The 12,742-nt window shown below is 39.0% G+C and overlaps 1 protein-coding gene across 1 annotated transcript; it reads left to right on the top strand.

The window, feature by feature from the left end:
- Positions 1–397: 397 nt before the first annotated feature.
- Positions 398–12,300, top strand: ttf2 (transcription termination factor, RNA polymerase II). The gene is made up of 23 exons (XM_040034847.1): positions 398–511; positions 723–828; positions 1,119–1,205; positions 1,390–1,459; positions 1,983–2,849; positions 3,390–3,510; positions 3,790–3,972; positions 4,082–4,239; positions 4,967–5,048; positions 5,231–5,356; positions 5,470–5,620; positions 6,185–6,290; positions 6,474–6,658; positions 7,199–7,352; positions 7,540–7,631; positions 7,911–7,996; positions 8,228–8,370; positions 8,497–8,676; positions 9,052–9,110; positions 9,234–9,387; positions 10,891–10,973; positions 11,316–11,390; positions 11,547–12,300. The coding sequence occupies exons 1-23, from the start codon at positions 484–486 to the stop codon at positions 11,689–11,691; spliced, it is 3,441 nt and encodes a 1,146-aa protein (XP_039890781.1). The 5' UTR covers positions 398–483; the 3' UTR covers positions 11,692–12,300.
- Positions 12,301–12,742: the final 442 nt, after the last annotated feature.

Genomic DNA, 12,742 nt, shown 5'->3' with positions numbered 1-12,742 from the left:
ATCACGCTAGTACTAACTGTTTTTTAATGTCTTTTTATTTCATAGAAATGATAAATAATGCTTTTTATATACAAAACATACGTTTTTTTAAAACTGAAAAGCAGCTTCTGCATACATGTAAAAAAAAATCTTTTTACGGAACAGGTTTACGGAAGTTCTCGGAACTAGCTTATATCATATCCGGTTAAAAGTTAAATATATTGCACAATAAGAGTCATCAAGCAAATTCAATTTGGTGTTTGTTGAGTTTGTTTATTTAATATTGTTATATATTTAATAGTTATTGGTATTTGATGTTAATACATTATTATATATTATTTCTTTGTCCATCATAATACAATTTTGCTAAATAACTCGGACCTTGACTTTTATACTGACGTTTGAAGAGCGGATGTGTTATCCGAGAGCTGCGATTGGTCTATACGAAATACAGCTCTTCCCTTCACGTTCTAGTAACTGAAACTGAACTAATGTGTTGATAAAATGGAAAAGGTTGTATGTAGTATCCACGGTAAGTGGTAATCGGTCAATGGTGATTAATTATGTGTTATAAAATGCTAAACTGGATATTGTGTTTGGTTTAAAGAGGTTATATTTGTGTTTTTATCCTGAGAAAAAAAGGTTTGCTGCTTACATAGTTTAATAATTAGTTTAACCATCGGTTTAAATATTCTGCACTTCGAGTTTTTACGTGTTTCTAAAAACAGATGTTTTTGTCACAGGTGGTGTGTGTATGTTAAAAACCGGATTAAAAGATGGACCAAATAAAGGCAAGAGCTTCTACGTCTGCGTTGACAAGCAAGGATGTGATTTTAGTCAACAAACCAGGTATTCCCACGATGACAATAGGCCACTCTACTGTATTTTCAGACCTGAAGCAGTCATCGTCACTGTGTTTGAACCAAATAATAATCTCTTAACTATTCCTTGGCTATATCCTTACATTGCTTTTGTTCCATTCATCTCAGTAGCCAACTTTACTATACTCATTGGCTCTCTCCAAACATCTGAGGTTAAAAGTGTTGGTTATTCAGTGACATATTGTTAAAGTTATTGATAAACAAATGTGTGTGTTGCACAAATATTTGTTTTATTGACATGAATTATCATGTCTCTAGCATTTCACCATCACACTGCCTCCATCATGAAGATTCAATGGTGGAACTCCAGGCTCTCAACTACAGTCAGCAACAGCAGGGCTATAGGTGTGTGTGTGTGTGTGTGTGTGTGTGTGTGTGTGTGTGTGTGTGTGTGTGTGTGTGTGTGTGTGTGTGTGTGTGTGTGTGTGAGAAAGAAATCTGAAATCGCATGCTTATACACAGCTTGTATGACTAGAAACCAGGTCGGTTAGACTGTGTATTTAACTGCAAATTCCTTCTCGTTTTCCAGGTTGTTCTACCGATGTGCTGTAGGTAAAAAAGCAGGCCAGAGGTGGTGTGGAAATGTACCCTGGACTGCAGTAAGTGCTGCCACAGACTTCCCAACACACACTTGTTTTTTTTATATACATTCAATATCTGTATCACCAACGGTTTCTGGCCATCGCATTGAGATATTAATTAAAGATAGTTATTAGTTATTAAAAATGCAGTTAATTAAAGTTTTAAGTTATTATTCTCACTACTCCACTAATAATTAAACTTGTACGAATTAGTCAGTTCATTGGTCAGTCACTCAAAACAAAAGTAATCCTTACCTCTTTTGTATTTGTTTTTCTTTTGTTGTTTTTTCTTTAATGCTGTAACTGTAAATTTTTTACGGTTTTCCTGGCGTACGCATTGATTAATACATTTATTATGTAAACAATCATAAGTTGCAGCCTTAAATAGGATGTAGCTAAATGGTATGAACAAGTATTTTTCCTATTCTGAACTATTTACTCTTTTTAAACACCACATTAGGGATTAGCTGTTATTAGACACCTTTCTGTAAATCTCTATGATACATTTTATTTTAAAGTGTGTTGTCTTCCATGATTGCAGCCAGAAACAGAAAAGAGAAGCCCTCTGTCTGACACACAGCTTCAGCCCTCATGTCTTCCACCTGTACGAAACCCCTTTAAGGCACCAAGCCAGACAGACAAGGACTCTGAGTGGAGAAAGTTGCACAACAATAGGCATGAAGAGAGAGAAGCAAGTCACAAGGCTGAAGGAAGAGCAAATTACCAGAAAGAAAATGAAAGGCAACAAGGTGCAGGAGTGGAAGAAAAGGCAGATGATAAGCACAGGTCATCGGATACTTACCGGGCTAAACAACTTCCACCGGGGATGAAGTTAAAAAAGAGAGTTTCAGATGAGGAGAACAACAGTCCCAAAGAAAACAGTGTTGAAAAAAGAACCGAGAAGATTCAAGACACCCCTGAGCAGAACCGCATCAAGCAAGGAGAAGCAGAAAAGGGCATTTCTTCCTCCAACGTCAAGACTGTTCATTCTGAGTCATCAAACAAACATCAACTCAAAACAATCAATCAAACTGCACCAGTTTCTCACAGGAACTTGACTCAGCAACCATCTGATGCTGAAACCTCTCAGGTGAAAGAAACCAAACAAATACTAGAAAACAGCAGCTGCACCCATGCATCCAGAGACTCTGACAGCAGCAGGAGCCCCATACCTGACAAACCAACTCAGCCAGAGTCCAGTCAGCCCAACAGTCCCGAAAACAACGATGATGATGATGTGGTACTGGTGTCGGTGAAGCCTGCTCCGCAAAAGACTCCTCCTGTTTCTACTGTCCAAAAGACACTGACCAACTTCCCAGGATTCCAGCCAGCTTCTAACATCAAAAAGCCGGTGGAAAACCCCAAAGGGCTGCAGAACCTGCTCACCGTGCAGCTCCAGCAGAAAAAGGTGTGGGGAAGAGGAGACAACACATGTCATGCATGAACACTGCATTGATTTAAAACCTAACATACAAATATTATTATAATGTAAAAAAAATATTATATGCATGTCAAACATGTCCGCATTAAGAAATCTGTTAATTAACCGCCCTGATATACTCATATCAGTCACTCCTAGGCTGCGTTTCCCAAAACACCGAAGAATATTTGTAGTACTTGTAATTATATCATAGTAAATAATCTGCAAGCTCTCAGAATGTGATTTTCTCTTTAAATGTTAAAGTTGCCACTGTTAGCTACACTAGCTGACAGAGTAGGCTGAGGTAGCTGTTAAGTACAGTTTAGTTCACAAGTCCAGCAATGTGATTTATGATTAGGCTGGTATCTAATTGGCTGGTATTAGCTAACTGCTAATCCTTCAGTTTCAGCATTTATAACAGCCCATAAATTACACACTCCAATACTGTATACATCACAACAACAAATACTACAGAGCAGCTGGTTAGTTTAATACTCAGGCTTATGAGAGCTCTTTGTCTTCACTCAGGCCACTCTATCTTCAGTAAACTTGGAGGCGCTACCAGATAAAGGAGAGAGGCTGAGGACACAGGTTAAAGAGCTGGAGGAAGCCCTGGAGTCACTGAGCCTCACTGCTGCTTCTCAGCCTGGTAGGAGTCACACTGCACATGAGAAATAATAGAATAGTGTTTTCAGATGGTTTATTCAAGTGCTTTTTAGTTATTCCACTATGTACCCCAGCTATACTCCCAGTTAAGCCCTTATGCTTACACGGGCAAAACCTTGAGGGACTTTTTTGTCTTAGTAAGCGCTGTGTAATTTGATGTTCTTTGATTTTCTTTCTGTCAAACAAACGTGCAGGTGAAAGTGTAATAATAAAACCAACAAGGTTTTTTAGATTTGGCTGGATGTCTGTGTCTCCCTTTCAGAGTCTGAGGAAGCGTGTAGCAGCACTGATTCTGGTTTCAGCACCACTCAGATGAATCCATTCAGCCGGCAGGGCGGGACCATCCTGCTCCCTGCTCCTCCAGCCCCGGGCCTGCACCATCATCAGGCCTCTGGTGGCTCTCTGGAGCTCCAGCTGAGCCAGGGATACTCTCAGATGTATGGAGGTATGCCAAATGGGAAAGAGAAACACTTCTATAAAATGTGTAATTTTTTTTTTTTTTTTAAACTTGAAATAAATATAGATTGCTAATCATTCATCCTTAATGTTTCCAGCATACCCACAAGCACAGACATTTTATGGGGGTAGAATGACCAACGACCGTCTTCTGGCCGTGAAAAATGCCACCTGTGAGGCCATCGACCATCTCCACAAGTCCCTGGAGTCCTGTCCTGATGCCGAGGCTGAGGCCCCTGATCCCAAGGGTATCAAGGTGTTACACACTGCTTCACTCACTACTGTGGCAAAAAAGAAAATCTGACAACAACGACTACATTTTCACAAAAACTTCAAAAATAAAGGAAACTGATAGCAGCACTCAGATATTCTGACTGATTACACAAGGCTTAGTGTTCGGCTCTGTCAGTAAATAGTTACATTTAAAATTTTTAAGCTGTTGTGATATAGAAGATAGTGGATGACAGACAACTCTTAGCAGGAGAGGTTGAAATCTTACACGAATAGTTTCACCGAAAAGCATCATCCGAAATTTCAAGATATGAAAGCCCACTTTTAAATTCATCCATCGGCAATTTTTACATGACACTCAGCGCAGGCGAGCGCCATCTTTACTCTGATTTGACTGCTCAGACTGAGGCTGCACTGCATAAAAAATACCTGGTGTCTGACTGAGTACCATTTATTTACTCTCATTTTGAGGATGGTTTTCTGCTTCTAGTATTGCAGCCACATTTTAAGGTCAGCCTTAGAAATATAGCTTCCGATTGTAGCTCATAGTTTTACATTATTATGCTGTAAGAAATTGCATCTGAATGTAATCTTTATGTGTCCATATATTTTAATTAATTTTCATTTTTGCGTCACAACATTTTCTTTTATTGACAAAACTGTCACAATTTAGAATGGTACAGCCTGTATTTCCTCTTTTGATTGGACGATGATGTTAGGCTAAGATTGCTGCATTGTGATTGGTTGCTCAGGTGCCTCTCCTGCCCCATCAGAGGAGAGCTTTGGCCTGGTTGCTCTGGAGAGAAACGCAGAGTCCTTGTGGAGGAATACTGGGTGAGTGTTTTTGGAAATAAGCCCGTGGGGTCTGTTTGTTACATTTAATTTGCTATTCTATGTACAGAAATGGTCTCCTCAGGCCAGTCAGTTTGCTCACATGACAAAGAGAGGAACACCTCGCTTCTTACCATTTCTTCATCTTTTTTCTAGTACATCTCATTTGTATTCTTTTCAATCAGCGGATGACATGGGTCTGGGGAAGACCTTGACCATGATTTCTCTCATACTGGCCATGAAGATGAAAGCAAAAAAGGACAAGGAGGAGATGGAAGAGAAGAAGAAGGATAGCTGGTTATCCAAAACTGGTAACAAGAACCTTTTGTCACTGACTCAGTGGATCAAATAAAATCTAGCTAAATAAAATTATACAGTTCTTCCTTTTGTTTTTTAGCTATTTCCTTGTTTTTTTTGTGTCCAGACTGCATCCCTGTGTTGTCTAAGGGCACTCTTATCATCTGCCCTGCCTCCCTGGTGCACCACTGGAAGAAGGAGATTGACAGACATGTCAAGACGGGCAAGTTGACGGTGTACCTGTACCACGGCCCGAACCGTGAGAGAAGTGCCAGAGTGTAAGAAAGCTGCAAACTTTGTCACACACACATTGCTGTTTATTTCTCCGCTCTGCCTTTATCTCAGTTTGTAATGGTGCAGTCGCATCTTATTCTTTGAGGAGCCACACAAAGTTCCTGCAGTGACAGTTGACCTTTTTTACCTTTGTGCCAAACAATTACATATTAAAATGTTGGTATTAGAGGTCATAATAAAGCACTGTAGGAACAAGAATGTCCTGCAAATGTTTTATAAAGAGAAAGCTTGGAAAAGCCAAAACTCAGTACAGTCGTAAACATGACTAAAGCAGACAAAAAGGAGCTCCACTGTCATAACTGTCGTTGTTTTTGCAAAACACGCCTCTCGGGAAAACATGCTTTCACAGACAAAATGAAATGATGCACACGGGGGAATTGATTTGTGTACTGTAAATGTTTGATCTTGTGTTTGTGCAAAGTAGTGGAGAGCAGCTCTGTCATTGTTTCTTTGACATGTCAAAGATCTTCATTACAGCTGTTCTTTTCCCATTTGAAGGACATTTGAGTCACAAAAACTAAATACAGTGTTGTGCATGTGTCCACCAGACTGGCAGATTACGATGTGGTGGTGACTACCTACAGCCTAGTGTCCAAGGAGATCCCGGTCCAAAAAGAAGAGGCCGATAAACCCAACACGGATAAGGACGATGTGGTAAATACTACATATACGACCGGAACCAAAGCCTTCAGTGTTAACACTGAAGATGCTGGCAGCAGCACTAAAAAGGAAAATACTGTTTTCGTGATTTCTTACTAAGATAAGAGCAGTGTTGGAAACATCACTTTCAGCAAAATGAAATAACTTACAAACACACTTCCCATTATTTTTCTTCAGCGTCCAGGCTCAGCTCCTCTCCTGCGAGTGTCCTGGGCCCGCATAATTCTGGATGAAGCCCACAGCATCAAAAACCCAAAAGTGCAGACCTCCATGGCTGTCTGTCAGCTGAGGGCCGGAGCCCGTTGGGCTGTCACTGGTACACCCATTCAGAACAACCTGCTGGACATGTACTCGCTGCTCAAGTAAGACAACAGCACAGTGAATACAAGTTTCTAACCCATCCTGTGTTTTGTTAGCCTGCTGCACATGTGTGGTCCGTTTTTAATATTTGGGACAATTTTTAAGTATTTTCATAATATGGTGCAGACTGACAAGATAATACGCCTGTTTTTAATAAGTTACATATAAATCATGAAGTCTGGAATATTTGATCACACAGTTGAGCATCTTAAATAACTAAAACAACCTCTGACAAATCCTCTTCTAACCTTGGCTTGTGTATTTCAGCTGTGTGACATGGATGTTTTATACTTGAAGATAAAAACATGCAAAGGATACACCAGTGCATCCTCGATTACAGCTCCTCTGGAAAGGCTCCTTTCTCCTCTGTCCTCCAGATACAGTTTTCAGTCTGGAGGACTGAGCTTAATATTTGTTTCACAAGCAGAAGGATGTAGGATGGAGGAGACGAGGAAGCACAAATGAAATGAACACATTATGAATAATAAATGTATTTCATGAATGAGATCCTGTTCTTTCACTGCGTTCCTCTGTCTTTTCAGGTTTCTGCGTTGTTCTCCGTTCGACGAGTACAAACTGTGGAAAGCTCAGGTGGACAACGGCTCTAAGAGAGGCAGAGAGCGACTCAACATCCTGACCAGGACTCTGCTGCTCCGACGAACCAAAGACCAACGGGACAGCACAGGCCAACCACTGGTAGAGAGACACACACACAGACTCCATGAACATCTGTCTTTATGGTAGCACATCAGGAAATACACTCACTATTAGGAGTTTGCCACAATTAAATTAAAAAACATAAACAAGCAAAGTATCTTTTAGCTTCTGGGAGTGTATGTTTAATTACAAAATATAACCAGAAACTAAAGCAGTTTTGTTTCAGGTGTCTCTTCCTGATCGGACTTCCGAGGTGCATCGACTCAAACTTTCTGAGGATGAGCAGGCTGTGTATGATGTGTTATTTGCCCAGTCCAGGTAAAAGTCTATCTTTTCAGAAAGACATGAACCTTTGTGAAATGCAAAGGTAGAGTTACAGTTAGGGGTTTAATTAACATTTTTAAAGCCCAAGGTGTCAAGTATCAAGACGTTCTGTTTGTATTGTTCATTTCAGTATTTTATTTCCTGCATTTTCATCTTTGTTTTTTATTTGGACATCTTGATGTTTTTACCTTTTTGAGGGTTGTGAAACTAGGAATTAAGTCAATTATAAAAAGTCAATTATATATACCGGTATATATTTTTTCTCTCCTCCAGATCTACTCTGCAGAGCTACCTAAAGCAACATGAAGGAAATGATGTGAAGAAAGGAAGCACTTCCAGTTCTAATCCCTTTGAGAAAGGTGAGGCCTCACCAATAAATAAACTTAATCTGAGCAAAGGTTGTTTTGCAGTCACGATTGCATATTATTATACGAGGTGCATAATTAAATTTGCGTGTAGAAAACAACAGAAATTAAACTGGAAGCTGGGACGGCACTTTTGCCTTTAAGTCAAACTCTTTTAGCAATCAGTGTTTGCTAGTAGCAGTAATGGTGATTTTAAAATAGTGTTCACTCTCTCTGTCTCTCCAGTGGCCCAGGAGTTTGGTTTGTCCCAGGCTGATCCTGCTCTGTCGAGCTCCCAGCAGGCTAAGCAGGTGTCCAGCACCGTCCACATCCTGTCCTTGCTGCTGCGCCTCCGACAATGTTGCTGTCACCTCTCACTTCTTAAGAAGGTACCCACTTTCACGTGCTGTCATAAGGCTTTCCAGCAATGTCTATAATTTAAAAAGACACACATAATGATACAAACTGAATACTGCACACACCTATTTCCTTCTTTCCATGTCTCCTGTGCTTAGACTCTGGACTCATCGGAGCTGCAGGGTGATGGGATCGTCTTATCTCTGGAGGAGCAGCTCAATGCTCTGTCGCTCTCCTCCAGCCCCTCGCCATCTGGCCCTGATCCCAAAGACTCTGTGGCCCTCAATGGCACACGCTTCCCCTCGCGGCTGTTTGAGGGCACCAGCAAAAGCACCAAGGTGGGCAATAGATCAGCACACTAACATCACAGTTACTGGCAGAATGTGAAAATGTGTGCTGCTGTCTGATATAGAAGGTGAAATAAGATCAGGGTATGATTGTTTTTGTTGATCTAAAGTCACCATAAAGTCAGCAATGAAGTCACTGGGTGTGGATTGTTTGCCCTCAGTTGGAGCCTTTGGATCTTTCCCACACAGATTCAGCTCTAAATCGTGATTTGACATGATTGTTTTCATGCTAAATGTTTTAAAATTCATAGCTGACCATTTGTCTTTGTTAGAGGCTGGGAAAATGCACAATGTATGTGATAAGAGCGCATGGTGGTCCAGTTCAAAGTCTGTTTGTTAGTATTAAAAGATCAATTTTCCTTCTAGATCTCTGCTATCATCTCTGAACTGAAGGCGATCAGAGAGAAGAGTAATGATCACAAAAGGTAAAACATTACACATCACAATAATTCAGAGTTCATGTCTTTTTTTTTCACAATTAATAGAACAATTTTTATGTTACCTTCTCGTGTGTGGTCTTCATGGTGTGTCTCGCCCTTATTTTCCAGTGTGATCGTGTCCCAGTGGACCAGCATGCTCCAAATTGTAGCAGTTCACCTGCAGCTGATGGGGTTAACGTACAGCGTCATCGACGGGACCGTCAACCCTAAGCGCCGCATGGACCTGGTGGAAGAATTCAACACTAACCCAAAGGGACCACAGGTAAATGTCTCTATTTTTGTCAAATGAATGGTCTGAATGAAGCCGACTGGGGGGGTTGATGGTTTTTTGCATTTATCACATTCCTGGTGACCCCCACTCTCTCCCTTCCCTGTTCCAGTCCACTTCTCAGCTAATCACCTTTCGAACGACTTACATCATCATACACGTCGAGCAATGTGAAGTTTAGATTTTGGAGAACTGCACAGGAGCATGTTTAGACCTCCTCCCTGTAGATAATTACCTTCACAAAGAGACACAGCCGCAGGAGCATAAATTAAGCATAATGAGGCGGCACAATGGTTTCCGTACTTCTAACCAACAGGTGGCAGTAATGCACCAAGTAAAGGAGTTGACATGAACGAAAACGATGTAGAATTTAAGATGTTCATAATCTTAATGAGGATTAATCCATTCTGCACATTTAACAGAGTTTCACTAATAAACGTATTCAACTTTTATAAAAGTTGTTTTTATTTTTTATACAACGAGCTGCAAGGAAAATCCACATGGCATTTTTTACATCAAGAGCAGAGGACCTATATTTAAAATGATAAAATTATCACACCAGTAAGATATCAATGGGAGCTTTAAATATTGGAATGAAATTGGTACCACTTTCTACCGCTCAATCTAAATAAGATTTTGAAATACAAAAGACTCAAATTTACAACAATAAGACAACAACAACAATAAGAAACTTGTTTCATTTATTCTGACGTCCGGCCAGCGAAAATACATTAAAATAATCTAAGCTGGAGGAAGACTCTGGGATCTTCCATTACAGACGACGATTAGCAGAATATCTACCTGTTAAGATATTTTATAACCCCTAAATTAAACTGTGTACAGATAGGAGAAACAAGAACAGATGGACTTTTCTTTCTGTACGATTTATTTATGTAGCATTGCGAGCAACTTATCCGTAAAAGACAAATGCTTATTAAGAAGATTGCTTGCACAGCCAATGGGATAGCAATAACCCGTAAATGATTAAAACATGAACCCCTAATTGAGAGTGACTGGATGGCACAGTGAACAATATCAAAGACATGAAGAGATTTTCTTTTCTTTAAACTAACAAACTTATCAGTTTACAAAAAACTGTGAAAACACTGATGCACTATGTAAAACAGCAATAGTGGCTTTTTTTTTTACTCTTTTTTTTGTACTTGCACTGATAATCTGTGCATACATGTAAGGCCAACTGTTCCTGTTTTTGTAATGTTTGCTCCATTTGTGAAGAATGCAGTTAAATAAAAAGTAAACAACAATAAATTAAATATATGTTATAAACAGAAATTGCTGCAACACTGAAATGTAAATAATAATAGTAATAATGATGATGATGGGACTTCTAGATTAGCTGTGATCATTATACCAAGTGTGCTATGCAGCTGAGAACTAAGCTTGAAGTGATAATGATGAAAATGAGTGTAATCAAACTGTTTTGTTGCACAGCTCTAAATGTATAGTGCTGCCTAATTGTTCTGGTTTTTGCTTCAGGTGATGCTGGTTTCTCTTTGTGCCGGGGGGGTTGGACTGAATCTGATCGGTGGGAATCACCTGTTCCTCATTGACATGCACTGGTGAGAGCCACATTGTCATTCAAAGAGCTGGAAAAGTATCACTTCTGTTGTTTGCCGTTCTCCGTTTAATGTAGCAAGCTGCATTTGAAATATATCTGTTGTGCAAATATTTTTTTCAACATTTTATCCTCTCTGATTTAATTTTTATCCTCTAAAATATTTTGTGCCTTCACATTTCGCATTATAAGGAATGGCAAAGGACAATTTAAAGGCAGTTATAAACAAACATGTGCAGACGTCACACAATGCATTCTGCAGTTTTGCAGAGATTATGTTATTCCAAACTTAAGAAACATTTCTGTAAGGTAGAAGAAAGTTGTTTCAATTTTAACCCTTCAACAGGAACCCAGCTTTGGAGGATCAGGCCTGTGACCGCATCTATAGAGTGGGACAATATAAAGACGTCACCATCCACAGGTGACGCATCAGCTTCTAACTGAATCGCCACAAAATTTCTAGTTTGCATCTTTATTTTTAAGTTTTACTAAGCATGTACTGGTAACAATGATGTGTAAACTGCGTTTCTTTGTGCTAATAGTTTGTGTGTGTGTGTCTATGTGGCATTGTCAATAGGTTTGTGTGTGAAAACACAGTGGAGGAGAAAATTTCCACACTGCAGACAAAGAAGAAGGAGCTGGCACAGAATGTGTTGTCAGGAACCGGAAACACCCTCTCTAAACTCTCTCTGGCAGATCTCAAGATCATTTTTGGAGTCTGAATAAAGAGCTGTACCAGCTGACCAACAGCTATTCAGACATGCATTCATGTGTGAATGTATTAGGTTGTAACTTTAGAAAATGTTGAAATAACAATAATAATAATAATAACAACAACAACAACAATGGGGTAATGCATTACTTTAAAAGTACCATGTTATTTGTTACACCAAGGCTAAGAATTTTCCTCCAAACACTGAGCCATAACTGACATGTTTAGATTAGTTAGACTAAACAAAATATGTGGGCTTTTTCTAAAACTCTTTTTTGGGTTTGTTTTTGTTTGGGGGGGGGGGGTTGTTAGTTTTTATTTGTATTCTTTCTTTCTTTTCTTTTCTTTTCTTTTCTTTTTCTTTTTTTTGGACTGTTTAAACTGCAGATGGTCAAATGCCACAGCTGACACACAGCTGGACAGTATTTGAAACATATGTGTGTACACATACATTTAAACAGTTTCTTACTATATTTTGTAAAATTACATAATATTTTCCTCCGTGTATTTTTGGTCTTCTGTTTCTTCCACCTGATTTATTTCTTTATACTTATATAAAGAAATACATTATATCATTATTATTGTTATTATTGTTATTAATAATAATACTATTATCATCATAATTTTATACTAGTATTGCTGTATTTGTGTTGTTTGTGATGTAATGTTACAATAAATTTAGGTGATTAAAGTTATTAGAAGTGACTTCTGTTTTAGGCAGTAAACTGAAACGATTATTTAATTTTCTAAAGCTGCTTAAAGTTTACTCAGTTGAAAAACATGTTGCTAATATTGTGGCTTTTAAGGCATTTCAATATTGCACTTATTATTAAAATATTATACATTGAAGACTAAAAACATGAGTGGATGACGTTTTGTTTTGTTTTGTTCTGTGCAGGAAGATGTGTGCTATATTTAAATATGTATAATTAGTTAGCAGACGTAAGCCTCGATTTCTTGCTCTGAGGGTCTGTTTTCACCGGGCAACGTGTTTTCAACGCTCGCAAATCACTGACTTTTGATGCCTTTTGTACATTTCGAACTTTTGGGCGTCATCGCCC

The sequence above is a fragment of the Simochromis diagramma genome, unplaced genomic scaffold, assembly GCF_900408965.1.
Source record: "Simochromis diagramma unplaced genomic scaffold, fSimDia1.1 OVJJ01000091.1, whole genome shotgun sequence".
Taxonomy (NCBI): domain Eukaryota; kingdom Metazoa; phylum Chordata; class Actinopteri; order Cichliformes; family Cichlidae; genus Simochromis; species Simochromis diagramma.
The sequence above is the reverse complement of the archived record's forward strand: the minus strand, read 5'-3'. Positions and strand labels throughout refer to the sequence as shown.